Raw genomic sequence first — 20,777 nt, 5'->3', positions numbered from 1 at the left:
CAGGGGCTGCGGGGCGGGCTGCAGGGAGCGAAGGGGTCGGAGGTGCTCACCCCAGCCTGCAGCAGCCTTTCGAACCCGGCCCTGCTTGCTCTTCATCGCAGCCTGTGGGCAGAACGAGCCAGCCCTCGCTGTACGTGCTTTGAGGCCGGCGTGTAGAAACTCGTGTAAAATCGCTGCTCTCAGGGCTAGCGCCTTTTCTTCCCCAGCTAAAAGTCCCAAGGCTTACTGAAGAAAACAGAGATGAGTTTTCTGCTGTGCACTTCCCATTGGTGCTTCTACCTGTGGTCGTTTCCCAGCTCTTGAACAAACTCTGGGTCGGTCTGGCTCCGATCTGCGTCCGTAAGGGGCAGAGCAGCCGGGAGCTGCAGCCGCTGCTGCGGGACGCGTTGGCGGTCAGTGGCATCCTGCTGCTGTTCCCTGACTGTCTTCGGTACGTGGAGCGGAGAAGCTTTGGGCATCACTCCTGCCTTGTGTGCCCAGCCAATGTGCAATGGTTGTTTTGGGGTGACCTTAAATATTCCCGTAGGTGTGATATTTGTAAGGTGCTGTATGGCCCCAAGATATTTCCACTGAAATGCAGGAAAATGTGATTTCTAAGTCCCTAATGTATTCTTCAGAAAACTGAAGAGTGGGCAGCCACTTATTATGGCAAGCACTTTTGAGGAAAAGAGCCTGTTTTTGGCAGGGCGTCCCATCGCTGCAGGGAGGTGAGGTCTGACCCCGAAAGCTGCCGGCTGTGATGAATGGAGGGGTTCAGCCACAGAGCTGCCGGTGGAGAGCGGGGAGGAACTGAAAGCTGCTGCGTGTGGCTGCAGCTGCTCGGGGCGATCAGCGGAGCCCCAAAACCACTTCTGTCTGAGCGCGGGGCGTTGCTGTCCTAACGGGCTCCGACTGCACGCAGCCGGCGTCTCTGGTGCTTCTCTTAGCTGGAGACTAGAGGAAATCTGTTGCATGGGCGTTTGCTGAGAGTCACTGAGTGTCGATGTGCTGTCCCGTCTCATTCGGACCTTCCAGCTGCACTGCATTGCAGGAAGGGGCTGGGCAGGAAGGGGTCAGCGCCTCTTGCTCCGTAGGTCTCCAGCTGATGAGAGATGAATGCGGACTATTCCGCGTCGCCGGAGCACACGGAATCTCAGGATTTCAAACAAAATCTCGGTGGCTTTAATGTCAGCTCCGTGCTCTGTGTCACGTTAGGTTTTTACGTGTGGACGGACGTGCCCAGTGCCTTTCCTCCCTGGAGGAGAGGCGTGTTTGAAGGTGCTCTGCGGCCTGCTGTTCCTCCGAGCTCTGCCCTAGGAGAAGGGCAATACAGGCTGGAAAGCAGCCGGGGAGCGAGGCTGCTGCACACCGGGGGCACCGGCGCTGCCAGGGCTCCCCAGGGGCTCAGGGGCTCCCTGACAAAGGGCGTCAGCGATTCCTGCTCCGAGGCTGGTGGCCGGGGGCTTGTGGCCTCCCAGCAGCTCGGTGCCAGCCCTCTCTGCTCCGCTCCTTGGAACAAAGCACACCCCCAGGAGGTGTCTGAGATCTCCGTATACGAAGCCGTTTCAGAGTAAAGCCTGATTTTCTCCTTCTGTCAGCACGTTGGGATCCTCCTTTAACCTCTCGCCATCCATTTTTTTCCTTGTGCCTTTAAACTGGACTGGCTGTTCCACAGTGAATCAGCACTGGGGTTTTTCTGAACGCCGTGTGCTGCGATACCAAGGGCCTGCGTTTTCCACGTCCGCGTCCCAGTGGAACCTTCCTGGGGTAGGGCTCTGCGGGCAGAAACCCTCAGCAGTGGCTGAGCATCAGTGGTGCTCCTAGACAGGAAAACCCCAGCCCAGGCTCAGACGTGCTCAGGGAAGCCCGGCGTGCTTCAGGGCAGCGGCGGCGCCTCCTGGGCAGGAGCGTGACAGGCGTGGATTTCGCAGCGCCCGGCAGCCTGAGGCTCAGGGACTCGGAGCAAAGCAGCTGTTGTCGTGCTTGATGCCATCCGTGGCCTGGTCCCGTCCCCTGCTGAACCACTGCTCGGTTCTGGCCCTTGCCCTGCCCCACAGTGAGGATTTGCTCAGCTCAGCGTGCCGGTGAAGGAGCATCTCCCTTCGCTTGTTTTGGTTTTAAACCTGGCATCTTCTCCGTTCATTTTGTGCTTTCCTCTCTCGCATTTGAGCCTGAGCTGTCGTTCTGTTGGCTCTGCTGTGCCTCTCAGGATTTTACAGACTGTCGTCCTCCCGCCGCTCAGCTCTCCCAGCCCGCATGACCCTCACTCCTCATCTAAGGGCCGTTCTGTCCTTGCTGTGCTTTTCTGCCTCACCGGGTTGTATCTAGACCTGGGACGGAAATGGCACAGAGTTTTCAAGATCAGGTACATGTTTTCGTTTCCTGTCATTCTCCTTGCTCTGACCCCCGTTGACCAGAGGCTTTCCTAGGAGTGTTTTTCCTGGTACCAAGGCAGCATTGCTCTGACACCGAGCGCGGTGCGTGTCGGCCCCTGGGCACCGGTCGTTCAGTCGGATTTGCAGCTGGCACAGCGCCGGCAGCTCCATGCAAATTGTGTCTCTTGTGGGACTTGGCCATATCGTGGTGGTTGTCATAAGCACACCGAATCTGGTTGAATTTCCTCTCCAGCCATTATTTAAAGTAGGAGAGCTGTGTTTGGGCTATATATGCCTGCACTACTGAACTGTAGGGCTGTGAGGAGTCTTCGTAGTTGGATGCTGTGCAGCATTTGCCCTGGGTGACTTGACAACATCTTGCTTCACCAGCAGAGGGTACAAATGTTTTTAGCCGTACTAAAATTTAGCTTTTAAGAAATGGATGACATGCATTCTGAAAACACTGGCTGGGAGCGCGGACCTGTGCTCCCCACAGAGGAACTGACATTTCTCCCACACTCCCCTGATTTTCACTAAGTGTTGGCCACATAACTGCCTCTTCTGTTAGCAGCAAGAGGAGCCAAGTTCCACCTTAACACTGATCACGGCCAGCTTGGTCATCATCTTCAGCTGTGAAGGTGTCATAGCAATATGTAGTACATTTTTTATTTTTAACTGTTTCCTTCGCTTCTCCTCCCTATTCTGTTTGTCCCGTGTGCAGTGTGGTTACACGACTTATTGGTGTCTCTGTAACAATCTGCAATTTTCATTCTGGTCGGTGTTCTTCCCAGCCAGATTTGCTAATGTTTTCATCACTTGTGGGAAGTTAAACCTTTTAAAAGTGAAATACACAAACCAGTGTTTCAGACCGTCTCTGTTCTTAGTGAGAACTGTACGATCATGCTCCCTGCTCTTAGCTGTTGCCATCTTCTAGTCCAGGAATTAATTCTTTTCCTCTCAACACACGCCCCACGGTAATTTTGTAATTTTCAGAGCTGTTAAAGCTTTTGCTGGTAGCTACGTAGGGCTGCATGGGCTGATGTCTTCAAGACTTTCCAGTTTCTTTCCATATCATGTAGACAGACGCGTAAGGGAGATTGACCCTGCTTCCGAAGCAGCCGGTGGCTCAGACCACAAACACCTCAGCAAGCGCAAAGCGAGCGATTGTCCATGTGGATGTGCTGCGGATGCTGTCCCTGCCTCTCGTGTCCATCCTCTCCTCCCCGTGGTTGTTGTACCGGTGCTTGTAGCAGCGGATGGGGCTGGGGACAGTTCCCCGTCTCTGCCGCGTGCCACAGGTGGGCCATGAAGTGGCAGCAGCAGGAGTTCAGTCTGCCCGCCGGTCGTTTCACTTGCCAAACTTCAGTTTGTGGGGGTCGGTTTCTCTATTTTCAGTGTCTGTCTGGAGAAATGGGAATTTCTTTTAATAGCAGCAAAATATCTTCAGCTGCAGCTGAGAATAAAGTGTAGGAAAATTGATTTTCTGTCAATTTAAAAGCCTCTTTTTCCAAGTGTAATGCATTGCCATGGCAGTGCCTCAGCCCAGGACTTGAAATTCGACTGTGCAGTTTCTTGCTGTAGTAAAAGAACAGCTTTTTGTTTCCGTGACATTATGCCTGCTTTCCTAAGCCTCCGGGACATTCAGCTTAGCTGATCTGCAGAGCTGGGCGAGGGCACGGGTCACAGCAGCAATCTCGGGGCCAGCAGTGAGACTGGTTCTTCAGTGCTGTTTGCTCTCCACCAGAAATTAGTTTGGGTGTGAGCTGGAACTGATGTTCACAATTCTTTCTACATGTGGGCCTTTCTGTTCCTGAGCGATTGTTCACATCTGGAGTGAATCAGGAAGAGGAGTTAATCATGAACAACTGCATGAGGAAGAGCCATAATAGCTTTATTTGACGTTTTTGACAGTGGTCTGTAGAAAATGGTCCCTAAATAGCAGAGAAGAAACTAAATTTAATCTTAGCTAAGTTTCCTGCTCTCCGGTAGAAAGCCCCAAGCTGGACACGTTGCAAACCCGCTCTAGCACCGGATCAGCGCCGTGCTGGAGGCTGCATGTGGGATTCCTGCCCCGTGGGACCTCACATTCAAGTCACTTAGGACAAGTGACAGTAGGTAAAACCAGATAAGGGAAACAGATTACATTCATCTGTACTGGCTACACTTTGACCCCTTACTTAGGATTCCAAGCCACGGGCCTACCAGCCAGCTGTGCTTACCCCATAGCCTGTGCTGGTGTTGCACAAGGCGATTGCGGGGGTCGTCACCCTTCTCCAGTTTCCCTGCATAAAAGTTACTTGGAGAATTTCTGAATCGCCCAAATCAGCTGTGTGGGGTTTCACCGACCAAGAAAAATGTTGCTTCACACGGTGAAAATCAGGAAGCTTCAGTGTAGTGAGTAATTCATGGTTCTTCAAAGAAATAGATGCTTGTGGTAGTGCCATCTGAGCAGCACCACTGTCACAGCCCAGGCGTAGCTGCTTGTTGCTCTCGTGTGCCCATGAAACACACAGAAATGAAACTATCCCCTCCTGGCCCTTACACCGTCCTTAGAGGCTCGTTCTCGGGCTCGTGTGTCTTGGCAGCTGCCCCTGGTTGAGCGGATCAGGCGGTGAGACACCTCGCAGGTACAGGCAGCGGGGGACCTCTGCGCGACCCAGGGTGTGCAGCTGCCCAGCGGCGTCGGACGTGCTCCCTGAGCAGGGTGCAGGATTTTAAAGCTGCGTATTTTCTGCTCTTGGAATGCGTCTTGACAGAGACAGGCTGCAGTAGAAATGATCAAAGAGACCTGAGAGCTAATGAATTAATTGTAATCTGTGTATAATGTTCCTGAGACCTGAGGAAGAGGGTAGCCGTGCTGGCCCCCCTCTGCACTCACACCGTGGTGATATGCAGCGCACGGAGCTGGAGGGGAGTTCAAAGAAACGTGACCACATCTTCCCTTCTTCAGACGCCTACGTCTGCTTCCTACACGGCTCACGTTTGGCCACCTCTGATCAGCTCTGTGTTTGAGTCAGCAACCTAGAAACGTGCTCTGGTGTCCCGTAACAAAGCACCTAAAGCTCACGGTCCCGTGGTCGGCCTCTAAGCAGCTGCTGCAGAGATGCTTAGGGCCAGCAGAGCCCTCGGAAGACTTCCTCTCCTGCCTCTGGTCCCTGTGCTCTCTTTCCTGACCGTGGGTAGGGGTGGGCAGTCGTGGGGACCCTGCTGGGAGCCAGCATGCCTCAGTAGTCCTCCAAAAACAAAGCAGCGACCAGAAGGCTGGAGCCCTGCGCCTGAGCAGCTCACCGAGGGGCCTGGTGGAGGCATCAGACCTTGTGTATGGATGTTGGCTTCTTCAGAGACAGTACTCCCTGACCTATTGAGTTATGTAGCAAGTGGATTCTCTTAAAAATAGACTGTTACTAAAAACAGGATGATACCAGTGATGGCAGTCGACAGAAGTTCCTTTTTCAACTCCCCCTGGAAGCCATGAGGGAAAGCTCTGGATTCCGGTAAGCTGTTGTGGTACTGCCCCAAACCTTGCTTGACAGCGAGTGCCACCAGTGCCCTGTGTGTGCTGCAGTTTCTGCTCTATTTGTTTAAAGCTGTCCGTTCCTGGCAATCTGGTGACTGCCATGCACAGGTACGTGGTTTAATACAAGCAGGTGGGTTTCTCTGTTTTCCCGTGATGTTAGTTGGCTGTCACTGAGCCGAACTGGTGAACTGTGTGGCAAGGTAAATATTTCAGGGCAGGAAGGTGCTGCGTGCGCACGCCTTCGTGCTTCTCAGCAGGTCTGCCTCAGTTTCTGCTTCCATATTGCCTTACCAATGCTGTCCTGCTCCTCCGATCCTAAATTCACATCCTGGCTTTTTACACCAGAAGAAGCCCTACAGAAGCCAGCAAATCATGTGAGTAGGGTGCCAGGCCTGGTGAATAGCCGCGTCTGCAGAGCAGCCAAGTGTTCGTGCCTCGTGCGCCCTGTGCCGTGCCATGGGGCCATGACGTGCCCCGCTTCCTCCTGCAGGCCCTGACAGCGAGAGCACCCACGGTGAGGTGGCCTGTTGTGCAATTAATCACCCTTCTTGTTCACGTGAGTGATACCGAAATACCTTCCACGCTCCTTTTTTAATTGAATGTCTGAAAAGTGAGAGGGGAGAGATGCTGTGCCGCTCCTGCCCTTGCACGTGGCCCTGCCCAGCGGCAGGAGGTGCTGGCATGGCGAGGTCCATGGCCTGCTGGCCTCTGTCGAGCTGTTACCCAGGTCGCTGCCTGTTCTGTAAGTTGTAAATTTTCCTCCTAAAGGACTCAGAAGCTGAGGAATAACCTATTCAAATGACACCTCCACTTTGGTTACTGCACTTTGACTAAGATCCAGGGAATGAGAATACCTGCGAAGAACAAAAAGAGCCATTTCAGAGGGTCCTCGGGGCAGGTGCCGTGTTCACATTGAGCAACAGAAGGATACTGGGAAAGGGAACAGTTGTTTGGGATCAGCCACATCACAACTGTCCACTTTAGGAGTTGAATGTTAGTGCTAGAAGCGTTTCTGGTGTGAGAGAGTAACATAATGGCCTTTTTCAAAATAAATCTTCTGCTGACATGCTTAGGTAATTCCTGTCTTCCCTCATTTTATCGTAGACTGCACGAGCCTCGTGTGTTCATGTCTCAATATCCCCTACCTGACGTTTAGTGAGAACACCAAACCTGCAGGTGAAATTCTCTGCAGGATGGGTTCCAGGCTGACTCCTAACCAGCCAAATAGTTATTGTGCTTACTGAAACCACAGAACCGTATGACACTGAGAAGAAAGCCACTGCGCGCTGCAGGACTGTGCAGACGTTGGTTTGCAAAGCAGCCAGAGCTGTGGTGGGGCTGTCACTCTGGGGCTGCTGAAGGTGCAGTGCTGACTGCCCCGCTGGGCTGCGTTCGCGGCCAAGTGGCGTGCCCCTGCCAGCCAGAAATGAGGGCTGGCATCACCAAGGCCTGCCTCAGCGGCGTGCTGTTCCCGAGCAGGCTGCCCTGCCTTTCCCCTGTGGTGTCAGAGCGGGAAGGGGCCGGCTGGGTTCTGGCAGCCCGGCCAGCCCCAGGCCAGCCCCGGGCCCACTGAGGCCCTGGAACTAGCCTCAGGAAGCGCCAAACCACACTAGGCTTCGTGCTTCCTCCTCACTCTTACGTTATCACACAAAGTGACAGGATTTCTTCCTGCGTGGCGATGTACCCTCCTCGCTCTTCGTTTCAAGGCCATCGGTGGCCACCGGTGTCAGCTGTGTTCACGTGCAGACATCGCCACCGTGCGCCTTCGCCCTGGTCGGGTGGCGAAGTTGGGCGGCGCGGCGCTGTGAAGGCGCCCTGCCTGCCTTGTGGAGGTGACTCCTCGTCAGCACTGCTCCTCTTCTCAGGCTCTGCTGGTCTTAACGTGGAGCGTTGCAGGTGTCTTTTACAAATTTAGGATGGCTCTTCTGCACAGCCCCGTTTGCCTTGGGGCGACCTGCAGGTGCTGATCCAAAGTACCTGTACGCTATCACCAGAAAGTATCACAGCAGCAGCACCTGGATTTTCTGTGGCAGGAAGCTTGGGCAGGATGGACTGCTACGCTCAGTTCTTGGTTTTACACATACTGGCCTTGACCTGAATAATTTCATTTCTGCTTTCCAGAGTCCAAAAGGAGAGGAGCTAAGGGGTACTGCTAAGTTCTCTGAGCTCTAGAGGTGTTTTTTAGGAAGCAGGAAGTGTTCGTGGGATGGAAACGAGTAAGAAGCAAATGCTGAAATCTTTCCACTAATGTACCACGTGCTCCTTGAAAGTGTAGCGTGTTCAGACTGCAGGAAGAACGCAGCTGGACAGAACTGCAGTGTTGGCAAAACACGGCCTTGTCCGCTTGGTGAGATCGGAGAGCAGCAGCAACCCAGATCAGCTGCCAAGTGACTTCCAGTGAGAGCTGGATATTTGTCAGCCATGGCAGCGACAGCTCCTGTCGAATACCTGGGCTGCCAAAGTGAATGACTTCGATTTAGCAGTCACCGTTACAAGTCCTCACTTTTTCCTAAAGGCACACATCTGCTGTAATATTAAAAAAACCAGCTCGGAACAACTCATTGGTGTTGGCTAAACTGGTGTCTGCTGAGGTAACCGGCACTTAGAGCTGTCATTTTCTAACATGTATGTAAAACAACTACCTTACACCCCAACAGATGAAAAAATGCTGCTTAGATCAGTAAAATATCTCTAAATTCAGAGCATTTCGATGATCTTGATTTTACTTTTGCAAACACACAGGGAGACATGACGTTGTCTGCCTCTGTCATCGCTGTGCATCCTCCAGGAAACGTGGTAACGCTTAACTTTCAGAATTGATAGGAATATAGATTGCCTTTTTTTTTTTTACTGTTTCTTCTAATTTAATTTGTTTTATACTGGGGTGGGGGCTTCTCATTGCCTTTGTACAAGCCGTCTGCAGCAGGGCCTCCCAGTCTGGGGCTGGTGTTGCTAGATGCGCTGCATGCTCTGAATAATGAAGGTGGTCCTGTGCCCTCCCTGTGCCCTGAGGCTGAAACCAGAACTACTTCTGTGTCATTTAGGCAGGCCTGGGGTTTGTTTAGCTGGGAGATCTCCACAGTTGATAAGGCTTTATGACAGTGGTGTTGTCTGACACTTCGATAATGCTGATGGGTGATGTTCTGTCCTGGAGAGCACCGCTGCCGCCGCAGGGGCTCTGCACCCTGAAGAACACCGCAGTGACCTGTCCCTCTGACCACCGGGCATCACGGACACGAGGTCTTGAGTGTTTGATGTAGGATGTTTGGCTCTTATCGGCACCTCAGCTTGTCAGATCTTTCCCAAAGTGATCCAGTACTTTACTGCTCGTGGTGTTGAGCTGCTTGGTGCCAACTTCAGTTCTTCACTAGGGCAGGGCTGTGGAGCTGTCTCCTTCCTTTTCTCTTATCTCTTAAGGTGGTTTTCAGTATTTAATTGGTGTCCTTTCCTCAAGTAGAGGAATTAACTGTGGAACCAAGAAAACATATATCAATAAATACGGTCTAAAATTTTGGGTAGACCTATGTGGTGCCAGGAGTTGGACTCGATGATCCTTATGGGTCCCTTCCAACTTGGGATATTCTATGAGTCTATGAGTCTATGAGTCTATGAATAACTGTACTCTAAGAAAGCTTTGAATTGGGAGCAAAAGAGGATAGTGAGCACAGTGGGTAGTGAAGAGGATTGTGAGCCTGTCCGTGGTGCAAGGAGACGCACGGTGCTCAGCCACAGACTTGTTCAGTACTTCAGTTTGTATTCCCAGAGCTGCCAGTGCCAAATGCACTCCGGTCTCTCTATATGAAGCAGACGGTTGATCTTTATTACGTTTTAAGAACGTAACCTGACAGTAGGAATGTGTAATCTGTGTCACAGCACTAAAAGTTCTAACTTCACCCAGTGCAGGAGTGGGAGTTCTGGAAAGTTGCAGCTGGATGATATTTTTGGTCATTTCTCCCTCCTTAATTTTAGCAAGGAGCAGTTGTGTGGTGGAGAACTCTTCTAAAATATTGTCTCACTTGTATGTTTGATCTTGTTTTGTTATGAATTCAAGCTCGAGTTCCCGTTCTTGCTCTGACAAACTGCATACCTGTAAAACAAAGGTGGCGTTGGGCGAACAGGAGATGTTTCTGTGCTTCTCAAACGTGTTTCAATGACTTTCACTGGGAGTTTTTCATGTAATACATCTGGATCCCATTAGCTGTTTAAAATTGGGTTATTTTAAGCTTGTGACTGCACATAGTTGAAAGGGGGGGAGTATTGTATTTTTGGTTCAGCTTGACTGTACTTTCTTTCCAGATGAGTACAGTTCAGCCTTTTCTTTCTGAATGTGTAGCTTTCAAGGCAGAAAACCCCATGGAAATGCATGCAACCCCTTGAGCAGGAACTCTGGATCTACTATTTTAATTCGTTTCATGTTACACTCTCCCAAGCCCAAACAAAAGCAGAGACAAAGCCCCAGTAGAGTCCCTACGTCCAAGCTGCAGCCGGGAAGCAGAGGTGAGTCCCATGTCTGTGCGCCCACGTGTTGCTCACCGAGTCCTGCAGCAAGGCGAGAGCAGGCGTAGGGCCGGTGCCACCGCCTGGGTAGGGCTGCTTCTCGTACTGCGTCTGGACCACGCTACATTTGGGTCCTGTTAAAGGCAAAGGGTGAGTGTCTCGTGCCTGCAGACCATCCAGAAGAGTTCTTCTTCCGTGCCAAGCAGTAAACCAAATTTACCCTGGCAGCGTATTACAGATTTCAGATTCCTGGTGGGTGGAACGGGGTTGGAGTTGATGATCTTTAAGGTCCCTGCCAACCCAAGCTTATTCTGTGGTGCTCTGAATGGATTACCGGGCTGTGTGACCCGTTCCTAAGGCATTGGTTTCTGTGGTGCAGGTAGCCAGAGCAGTTACCCAGCAGAAGGCTCTCTGTCCCTGGTAGAGCTTTTATCTAATGTTTAGATTTAGCAGAATGGTTTCATTGCTCCGAAATAGTTTGATTCCATTTACCAAAGATGAGAGTTTCTTTTATTGCATAGTATATTTGGAACGATAATTAGCTCTGATCTCTAAAAGCTGGAGGATGAGACATCCAGTAAAACCCCGCAGTTCCAGTTACCAGTGATGAGCACGGGTCAGAAGGCTGCACCCCTGCTTTCATCACCGAACCTGTTGCAGTATCAGGATACAGGGTCCTTGTACTCATTTTACAATAGTAATACTTGGGTGGATTTGTTTTGGTTGTCTTCCTAGCTCATGTAAAAGACTCTTGGTCAGGATCAAAGTTTAACAATCTGATATATCTTTTTTTCTTCTGATCTGAGAGTATTTTACCTCACAAACTCTCCCAACAACTGCAGTTTTTCCTTTATTTCTAGTGCCTTTTTAGTAGTTTTGCTTCCTTTTGTGCTGTTAAACGGTTTGCACTTAAGGTATCCATGTGCCAATATTTGGTAAAGTGAACACCCGAGGCTGACCTTGAGCTGACTGCTCTAAGAGTAATTTTCTTCTGGAGTCACTGAAATAAAACCGTTGTATAATACAAGGTCGTTCTTTAGGCTTGCTTTCTTCAGCAGTTCCCACTGCTCTCTTCTGAGGCAGGCCTGAGCAAAGCAGCCAGTCATTTCTGCAACATCAATTTAAGAAAATCTTAATCTTGATCCTGATTTTGGAATTACCCGAGTGCCTGCCAAAAAAGTGTGACTTCCTGTCATCATCCCCACTGTGACGCTGCAAGCTCTCCCTCTGCTTTTCTGTTCCCTGCTCTCCATCTCAGTGCTCCTCCAGGTGTTTTCCTGCATTGGCTTAAGCCGCTGTGCTCTCAACAGCCCAGTTCTGCAGCCGGCCACACTTTGTGCAGCGACAGGGGAGGGTAAGGCAATCAATCAAAAAGTAAATTACTAAGCTAAGGTCCGTATAGCTCTGTGTACCAGAAATACTGAGCTTAAAGGGACATTACGGTCAGGCAGTTAATCTTGCTCTCACAAAGGGGGATCAGCCACATCTATGTGTTTTCTCATTGCTTACCTGGTGCTGTTTGTGAAAGACAGACATTAGCTGCAATATTATTATTAAGTGTTCCTTTAAGCTAGTGAGCAGATGTATGCTAGGAGCCAGTAGGATTTCCAACCGAAGCCATTCTGTGGTTCTGTGATCCTGTTATTTCGAACAGGCAAATATCTGTCTAAATTCACACCCTAGAAAGTAAATAACCTGACTAAGACGAGATGTCCAAGAAAAAGGAAAAGAAAAAAAAGGTAAAAATAATTCAAGCATCTCCACCTTTCCATATTTTTCGGTCTTAGGTGGTAATGCCTAGCACCAGATGCGAGTTACGAGTCCTGCTGCTTGGTGTTCGGTATCAGGGTGGCCTGTGGGCAGGTACTGGGCAAAGAGCAGCTTTGGGCAGGGACAGCAGAGCGTGCCCAGGGCGGTCGAAGTCCCGGAGGGTCGGAAGGATCATGGTGCTCCCCACCATTGCCCTTGTGACCGCTGGAGAAGCAGATGGGGCAGCGCAGTGTCCCGCGGGGGAGCAGTCCGGTCGTCCTCCGGTTGCTTCATCCGAGCCGTGGTGAACCAGTGCCTTCCTTCGGCACGGGGGCTCGAGCAGAGGGCCTTAGCGGTGACTGAACGGGGCTCTGCAGAGCAAAGAGACGAGGCAGCATCTTGATGAAACCGTACCTGTCCTATTTATGGTAGGAGGGAACCGGCCTTCGTTTACATCCTGAAATTTGCAGTATTTTACTGCAGCTTTTCTAAGAGGATTAATCATTCGTTTTCTCCTTCATTAAATTACTGTTAAATAAATCTTACTATATCTCCCCGTTGCTGTTAACACAGTTTGTTTGTAAGAATACATAAGAGAATAGACTGACCACTATTTTAGGGTTTGCAAACCTTAAAGGAACCTGATACCTTGTAAAATGTCATCAGATTTTGCCAGAGTGAAAATTCTAAGCTAATTTGACCCTTAACACAATTAAATTTCTATTGTAATTTAGTTTCTCAGAAGAAATGCTTTTGTGTCAACTACATTAAGAAGACTGAAGCGTAAAAGAGCCTCTGTCCCACGTTTTGCAACTGTAATTGACTGCAGATGTACCTTCTGCAGCATTTTTTCTTGCAGCTAGGACGGGGACTATACTGGGTCCATTCTTAGTTTATCTGAAATTGGGTTTCGTGAGCTTTGGCTGACACATGTTCCACTTCGTCTCATCTACTTTAATCTAAGAGAGCTGTTAAAATTTCACCTGGCACACTCCTCTCCCAGCCAAACCAACAGCAGGAAGTAATAAACCCTTGTGAATGAACCAGCTGGCTAAAAACTTGGGGCTGAGCGTGCGGAGTTATTAGTTTTGGAGCTGTCCTGGCTACGCGTGCTTAGGTTTAACTGCTTCTCCAGGCCAGCACTCTCAGATACTTGAGGGTTTTTTGGCACTGCCCTTCAGCCGTATTTCTGTCCTTGTCTCCTGTTATCCAGGTGACATCTCCATCCCTTCTGTTACGGCTCTTTGGGACAAGAAGATTCTGTTCACTGTTTCTAATGCACAAAATCTACTGAAATCCTTTTCTGCCAGGTACTGTCCCACAGTCTTCTCTAATCTTCAGCTGATGAAGGAAAAGCTGTGCAAAGCAACTCATCCAGTTTTTTAAATGGGTGTCTTGCAAGGTTCATTGCTTTCCCAGGTGCTGCTTTACATTTTGCAATTAGTTCTGCAGCTTCCCCCCAGAAGTGCTCTTAGGATTTAAGGGCATCAAGAGGTGTAATCTCAGCTCCGCATATTTTTCCAATTAAGAAAGCTTGAAGTGAGGAGAGAGCGTACTTTACTTAAGTCCTTTTTAAATCTAAAGGAAACAAGCTCAGCTTGTCAAGCCTTGTCCTTGGGGGAGTCAGAGCATTTCTCTGTACGTGCACGTCCTTGCGTTACACCTCCACTTGGCTGCATGCTCAGTTCTTAAAAGGCTGTAAACTTTCTGAGAGCTTTCGGGCCCGAGGACCCAGGGGTGTATTCTGCCTGGTTTATCCCCTCGTCCACCCCCCTTCGCTTTGGGGCCCGCAGCTGAGCTCAAGCAGCTGTGACTCGCTCGGCTTTGTCGAGTTCTCCTGTTTGTTCTCCAGAATCTGCCGTGGTCGCAGCTGCCGGTCGAAGCTCCGCGCCCGTTGTAGCACCGGGGGCTCGTACGCGTTCAGAGGATGCGCAGAATCTTATGGCGCGGCTTTTTGGGTCAGCTCCAGGGGTGAGTCCTCCTCCCAGGCGGGGATTGTAGCCTGCGCCGCCATTGCTGGCTTCGGAAGGTTGGTTTCATGGTTACAAGGCAGCATGAAAATTAAAACGTGAACAGAACACGAGACTGGAGGAACGTAGCCCGCTTGGCTTAGTGCGTCTGCTCCACGCAGAGCCTCAAGTTTCTGCAGTGATAGGCTTCAAAGAGGATGTGGTTTCTGTTCTGCTATTCAAATGTCTCAGAACCAGCAGCAGCCAGTCTGTTTCTGTGCACGGGGTGCAAATGTTGAGCTGCGCTTGTGTTTTCTTCGTGTGTAACAGCGACAAACTGGGATCCGTGTCAGAGGGACGGGGCACGGCGTTGGTCCGGCTGCGGGGCGTTTGCAGCGCTGGTGGGCTGGGAGCTGGGAGCTGGGAGCTGGGAGCTGGGAGCTGGGAACTGGGAGCTGGGAGCTGGGAGCTGCCCATGGGCGTGAAGCTGCATCACTTGGTTCTGCATGTTCCAGTCCCGGCCCTTCCTGTAGACTAACAGCAAACCTCGCGGTGTCCCTAGGTTTTTTCATGTCCTTAACCTTTTTCCTTACTTTCCTGAATCCTGTCAAACTCTGTAATAGCTTTTTTTTTTTAATGATGTGATCAGCACTACGGCATGCAAGTGAGACAGCCAGCGTAAATAGGCTGTAAGAACTGTAGATACTTCATCTCTCCATCCTTACTCATTGCATCATCTTGCTGGCCATTTTCAAGTACCTGTCAGCCATCTCTCCTGAGCTGACGCGGTTAATTTGGATTACTACAGGTTCTACTTGGAGCTTGTTTGTTTTCCTCCCGAAATGTACTTACTTCCAGTCTATCCCTAAGCACTAAAATGCGACCTTGCAGAATATTTGTTAAGTCCTTGCCTGATTAACGTTGGATTCTGTTCTTTCCTTCTATCCAGCATCAGAGTAAGGCCAATTCTGTGTTTTTTAAACAAGTGCCAAATAATTTTTAGAAACCTTTTTCAGGGGGCGTGTTGAACATCTCTGGAAGTCTGAGTGACTCTCGGCAACAAACTTGCTTTTTTTCCCATTACTCTTTATTGATGCATTAAAAGAATTCCTGTGAGTTTATGTTCTCATGAACTCTCTCCAGGTGTTACCAGGCTGCGGTCTTTCCAGCACCTTTTTTTTTTTCCTTCCCGAACTCTGATTTCAACCAGACTGAGAGACAAATGCGAGTTCGCAAAGGCAGTAGAGGCAGCGCATCTCTGGAACTTTCTTTCTGCTGTTTTAAAGTACAAATATAACCTTTGCTTTGCAGGGCTTGCTACGACAGCTTTTTTTTTTCTTTTCCCTATTTAAGTGGTAATTATGCTTGCTGTACGGCTGTGTCACCTTTATTATATGCACCTATCAACCTGGATATGGGAATCTTACCAGTGACTTAAATTACGGGTTTCTTACTATGCCCAATAGCCTAGGAGTTGTTTTTAATGGTATTTCAGAGTCTGATACAGCCTCATCTCCAGTGTATATGCCTTCTAGGCAACTTGCTGTTTACATTTCATCCCTATGCCACTCATGCGAATTTTACTTTGTATGATTTGCTGTTACTAATTTTGTGCCTTTTGTTGAAATTGCTCTCTGGTGCTTGCCGTCAGTGCACTATTCAGCAGCTTCCCTTTCCTGTGGATGCTGAACAGAACCACAGCGCACCTTTCGTTAATGAAGAGCTGTTGCAATTGTCTCTTACCTCCTTTCTGCTAGGAAAGGATCCTAGTTTAGCCTCGTGCAGGCTGCAACTAATCGCTTCAGGAAGCAGTAGTTCAAACAGTTAACGTGAAGCTATTTTTTATCCTTTGTGATTGGGGTCACACTCGTCTCTGGGATCAGACATTCTTTTGCACTTATTTTTTCTCCTTGATCTTACAGCTGGCATTATTATCTGTACTAATTTATGTGTAGATACATACACAGACCCCAAATTTGCTAACTTATGCTGCTTTTTTAACCTGCTGCTCCCGTACCCCGTCAGTCTCACGGCTTTGGAGTTCATTGCAGGTGCAGCCGTATCTCACTGATATTCTTGCTGACACGTGTGGTGTCTGCTTTGGTATGGCCCTCATGCAATGTGAGGCATTCCAACTCATGTCATTCTGTATTTTTGGTCTTCTTTGTTGCACTCTCTCAGCCTCAGCAGCGAAAGTGTTCACTGGCCCTAGTGCACTGGTTGCCTGCCCTGTTACGTATGCACATGTGGGAGGTTAACCTGGCTGCTGGCCACGACAGTACAGGTTTGCCAAGACAATAGATGGGAAACCATGATTCTGAGACTGATCACAGAATCCCAGAGCGGTTTGGGCTGGCAGGGCCCTCAGAGCCCCCCAGTGCCACCCCTGCCACGGGCACGACCCCTGCCCCCAGCCCAGGCTGCCCCCAGCCCCATCCAGCCTGGCCTTGGGCACTGCCAGGGATGGGGCACCCACAGCTCCTTGGGGCAGCCTGCGCCAGGCCTCGCCACCCTCAGAGGGAAGGATTTCCTCCTGACACCAAATAGCTTCCCTGGCTGGCCACATATCCATCAACACTGCCGTCAGAGCAGAGTATTTTCAGTATCCTGTACCAAAGAGGTATATTCTAGCCACATAACCAGCTGTGATTTGATTCCTATCCCTGGTTTCTTGGTTGTAAGGGGACACTTGATATGAAAGCCCAAATCATGGGAAACCAGCAGCCTTGCTTTAGGATTCCACATGGCTAGGACTAGATTTCTTTACACTGTCTAGGCTCATTCAGTGAGCCTATATGTTCATGTACTGGTATAACCAGTATATTCCCGTATTTCTTTCTTAAGAAGGAGTGAGTGATAGTCACGTTCCCCTTTGTTCCGTGTCATTTATCTTCCCACTCTTACATGGGGTGCAGAGTTAATCTGATCAGAAATGCCACCAGGCAGGCAGGTACCTGACCACGGGCCGTTCCAGATGAAGATAACCATTATCTGTGTCTGTATTTTTATTTAGACTTCAGGTAGCTAAAGCTGTGTGAAGCTGAAACTTTTTCAGGCTGCAGTGTTGTTTGATAGCAGCTATTTGCATGATTAAAATCATGAAAAAGAAATGGACAGGAGATGAAAGATCTGAAGTCAGTCACAGGAATTGCTGTTGGCTTTCCGAGGAAAACAGCTGCCTCGTTGATACAGGACTAGGAAATAGAAACGATTCTTCTGTTACACAAGTAACGCTTGCTGGAGGTGCAATTTTCATGACCCTCATGAGATGATCTGAAGTGGTGAGGACTGGCTAATGTGCTGCAGGCAAACGTATAAAGGTTGGCTTGTCCGGTATGCTCATACGTACTTTTTTCTTGCAGTGTCATCTAGACTGTCACAGACGTCCTCCCCCCAGGCTGGCTGCCCGTCACCTTCCATCCAAACAGGCAAAGTCATCTCCTCGTCCCAGAAGCACAGCAAGAAGGCACTCAAACAGGTAAGCAGCACAGTCTGGAACCTAGTCTAGGGATTGTCGCAATCATTTTATTTCTCTGGTAAATCATCTTTCCAAGTGGAACTGCACTCTGCAAGGAAGTAAGTCAGGATTTCCTGGCTGTCTCATAGTAAACAGGGCTTTGTTAAAACATCCCTCTCTCCTAAAGGAGATTGAAAATACCGTGCTATTTAGTGCTTTGCCTTTTCGCTGAAAAAGCAGCTGGAAATTTTGTCATTGTTATTTTAGAGAATGGATATAAGACATTGTTTATTTTCACCCAACCTTTTGTTGAGTGTCCTTAGCTTTCGACAGTCTGTTTTAGAAAATGGAACGTCTTTTTGAGAAAAGAATTAAGTCCTCTGACTTCATCCCCTAATTAGGGGCGTACTTTCCCTTCCAAGGAATTCTGTGGGCAATGTGTGTATTTATTGAGGGATGAAGGGGAAGGACTGCACACTGACTTCTACTGGGCATTAGGAGAGAAAGAGGAGGACTGGTTTTTTTCCATGCTTGGGGAATGACTGTTCTGTAGGTAGTGTTTATTGCAGGCACTCAGGATGGAATGGGTAAGTGTTTGTACCTCAAATGATCTGTTTCTTTTAATGAAAAATGCAAGATGAATTAGTCCCCTGAGTTTCTTATTTGCAGGTGTTTCCCCAGCTGCATTGTTTAGTTTTCCATGATCCTTAGAAAGGAAATGCTTTAACAGGGTTAGATTTACTCCTTAGTCGAGTAAAATCTGTAAGGAGTTATGAATCAAGTTGCAGAGGAGGTGCTAGTCGAGGGATTACGGAAGCTTGTCACAGACTGATGAAATCATGATGTGTTCTGGATAGGATTTACCTTTACCAGCCCAGCCTGCTTTCTTGAATTTGCCAGCTGGGAAACAACACTCAGAGTGGTATTCAGCTATCAGAGATGCCTACAGTGTTTGGAAAAGGATTTGCAGTGAGAGAGAAGGATCTAATTAGGGCATATTGTTGAGGAGAATATTACATGAGAAGATAAGGAAACTGAATAAACTGGAGCTTTGTTTCCAGCAGGAGTTGGATTGATGTCAAAATGAGATGCCTGCTTTAGGGAATCTTCTCTCTTTCATTTTCCACTTTGCTGTTTCTCAACAGAAGCAGCAATGTTACTATGGCATTGCTTGCTGCTGTTAGGTGAATTAAAGATGTGAGATTGTTTTGTCACTTCAGGCAGATTTTCTTCTGAAGAGTCAGGTTTCCACTTTCATTTGAATCCTCAGAATGTTGCTTCTCACTAATTCAGCTGATATTGACTATACTCTTTGCCATCCCTTCCTCATCCCTCTTTAAGCCTGGCTGGCAATCATTTGTCTCCAACATCCACAGTCTTTTCTCTTTTAAGAGAGTGATCAAACACATTTAGGGTTTGTTAACAGTCCTTTTTCCACTGTTGTGTTCAGCAGTTTCTCTTCATTTTCCCTGTTCTGTGGGTCCCTATTTCCAAACTCCAAACTCCATCTACTTTTCTCCTCTCCTCCCAGCCTGTCATTACATGCCTAATAGCTTTCCACTTTCCGTGTCTGAATTCCTTCTGCCCCCGTTACCACCAGCCTTCCTCACCTTTACATTTGCTCCTCTCTGCCTCTGCTCTTTTTCCTCCACTCCCCAGCTTTCATATCCTGAGATGTGTATGTCCTGAACATCCTCATTCCAGTTCTGCCTCTGTATGTAGTAAAATATGTCAGAACCAGTGAGTTCCAAACTTCAGACAGTGTTCTCAGTTTTGCTGGTCAGAATCTCATTGGTTTGGGGAAAAAAGGTCGGAAACCCAGAAAGAGAAATGGGGAAACAAATTGTGTCTGCATAGCATAGCATACCTGATGGTACTTCACAGTTCTGCAGCTGTCGATAGGTCCAAAAGCAGTTTCTGATGGTTATCGTCTACCATCACAGCAGCTCTTCTCCCTGAACTCTTCTGTCCCAGAGTACAGCATCAAGTTGTAGCATCGTGGTAACTTATTTTCTGGGCACACGGGTAACTTATCTTCTGGGCACAGAGGTGTTGCTGAAGAATGCTGAAACCATTCAGACGTTCTAACTTACCTGCCTAAAGTTTGCTCTGGCTTTGGGTCAAATGAAGATCATTGCATGCCCGATCCATTGCTTAATTTTGGTTCCAGTGGAATTCTGCCATTTTGACCAAATACCACACCCTCCACCTCTTCCTAAACAGGATTGCTCCCGTGGGCAGGAAAAGTCATAAAAATAGATAGAATGAGGAAATGTTGATAGCAGGAAGGAGACAGAAGTGTTATGAGTAGAGTTGTAGGAAAAACATAATTCTTGTTTCACTCAGTATCTTAAGGAAAGCTTTCATATTTTTAATTACACCCGGATTATTTGCTAGTGTGCACTGGAGAAGACAGCTGGCTGGATTCAGCGCTCCTGTCTTAAGCACTAAGTCATTATCACTGGAGGGAAGAGAGAGCAGATTTGCAAGTGAGGACGTTTAACCCTTGAGCACCATGCCGCTGCTATACTGACAGTAAGTATCAGGTCCTTTAAGAAAGAAGAAACAGGAATTAGTTCCTAAACGGATCAGGGTTAAAACTGTAAAATACATCCAAATAGTATGGCATACAGTGGTGTGCCAACACCACGCAGTACAGTAAGCAAGCAGACGGTTGTGTTCAGCACAAGCCACATGTTCCTTCCAGTGTTTTTGAAGAATCCTGAGTTAGAGGTTTGCAAAATCTGAATCTAAAGTGACAGAGGCATGTCAGTGCTCATCCTGCTAAAATGATGAAACAACCATGGGGAGAACCCTCCTTGGTTACAGTGATAGTTTGGTGATACAGAAAAAAAGACACCGAGATTCTGAAATTAGTAATCTGGATCCAGACAGGTGATTTCTCACTCTTTGCTGGAAAATGCAGGAACTACCCTGATTCTTTCCTCTGTTTCTCTCCAATCCACAGACCATCTCCTCTCCTTACGTAGCTTGAGCAGCCATCCCAAAGACATCAGAATTCAGATATCATTGGGGTTTTGGAGACTAGGAGCCATAATCTCTGTTCTGATAAGGTTTATACTGTTGGCCTTTGTCTTTATCCATTTTTTAATCTGTTGTTGCCATGCACACATGGAAGGAGTAAGGTCAGGGACCGGGATCAGCTGTACCCTACAAAAGCTCTTGGGTCGGTGAATAGTCTTTGTTGCCTTTTGTGTGACGAAGGGAGCAGCGCAGCACAGACTTCTCCCCGT

The 20,777-nt window shown here is 48.7% G+C and overlaps 1 protein-coding gene across 4 annotated transcripts in view; it reads left to right on the top strand.

Annotated features, from left to right (window-relative positions):
* Positions 1 to 20,777, top strand: part of ASXL2 (ASXL transcriptional regulator 2) — a 118,918-nt gene that overhangs the window by 61,116 nt on the left and 37,025 nt on the right. For all 4 annotated transcript variants that reach the window (XR_004781951.2, XM_035568233.2, XM_050710122.1 and 1 more), the window contains one exon: positions 17,429 to 17,544. Coding sequence is in view for 3 of the 4 variants with exons in the window: in XM_035568233.2 (XP_035424126.2) it covers positions 17,429 to 17,544 (116 nt within the window). In the remaining variant the exon portion in view is untranslated. The remainder of the gene's footprint in view (positions 1 to 17,428; positions 17,545 to 20,777) is intronic.

The sequence above is a fragment of the Cygnus atratus genome, chromosome 3 (assembly GCF_013377495.2).
Source record: "Cygnus atratus isolate AKBS03 ecotype Queensland, Australia chromosome 3, CAtr_DNAZoo_HiC_assembly, whole genome shotgun sequence".
NCBI lineage: Eukaryota > Metazoa > Chordata > Aves > Anseriformes > Anatidae > Cygnus > Cygnus atratus.
The sequence above is the reverse complement of the archived record's forward strand: the minus strand, read 5'-3'. Positions and strand labels throughout refer to the sequence as shown.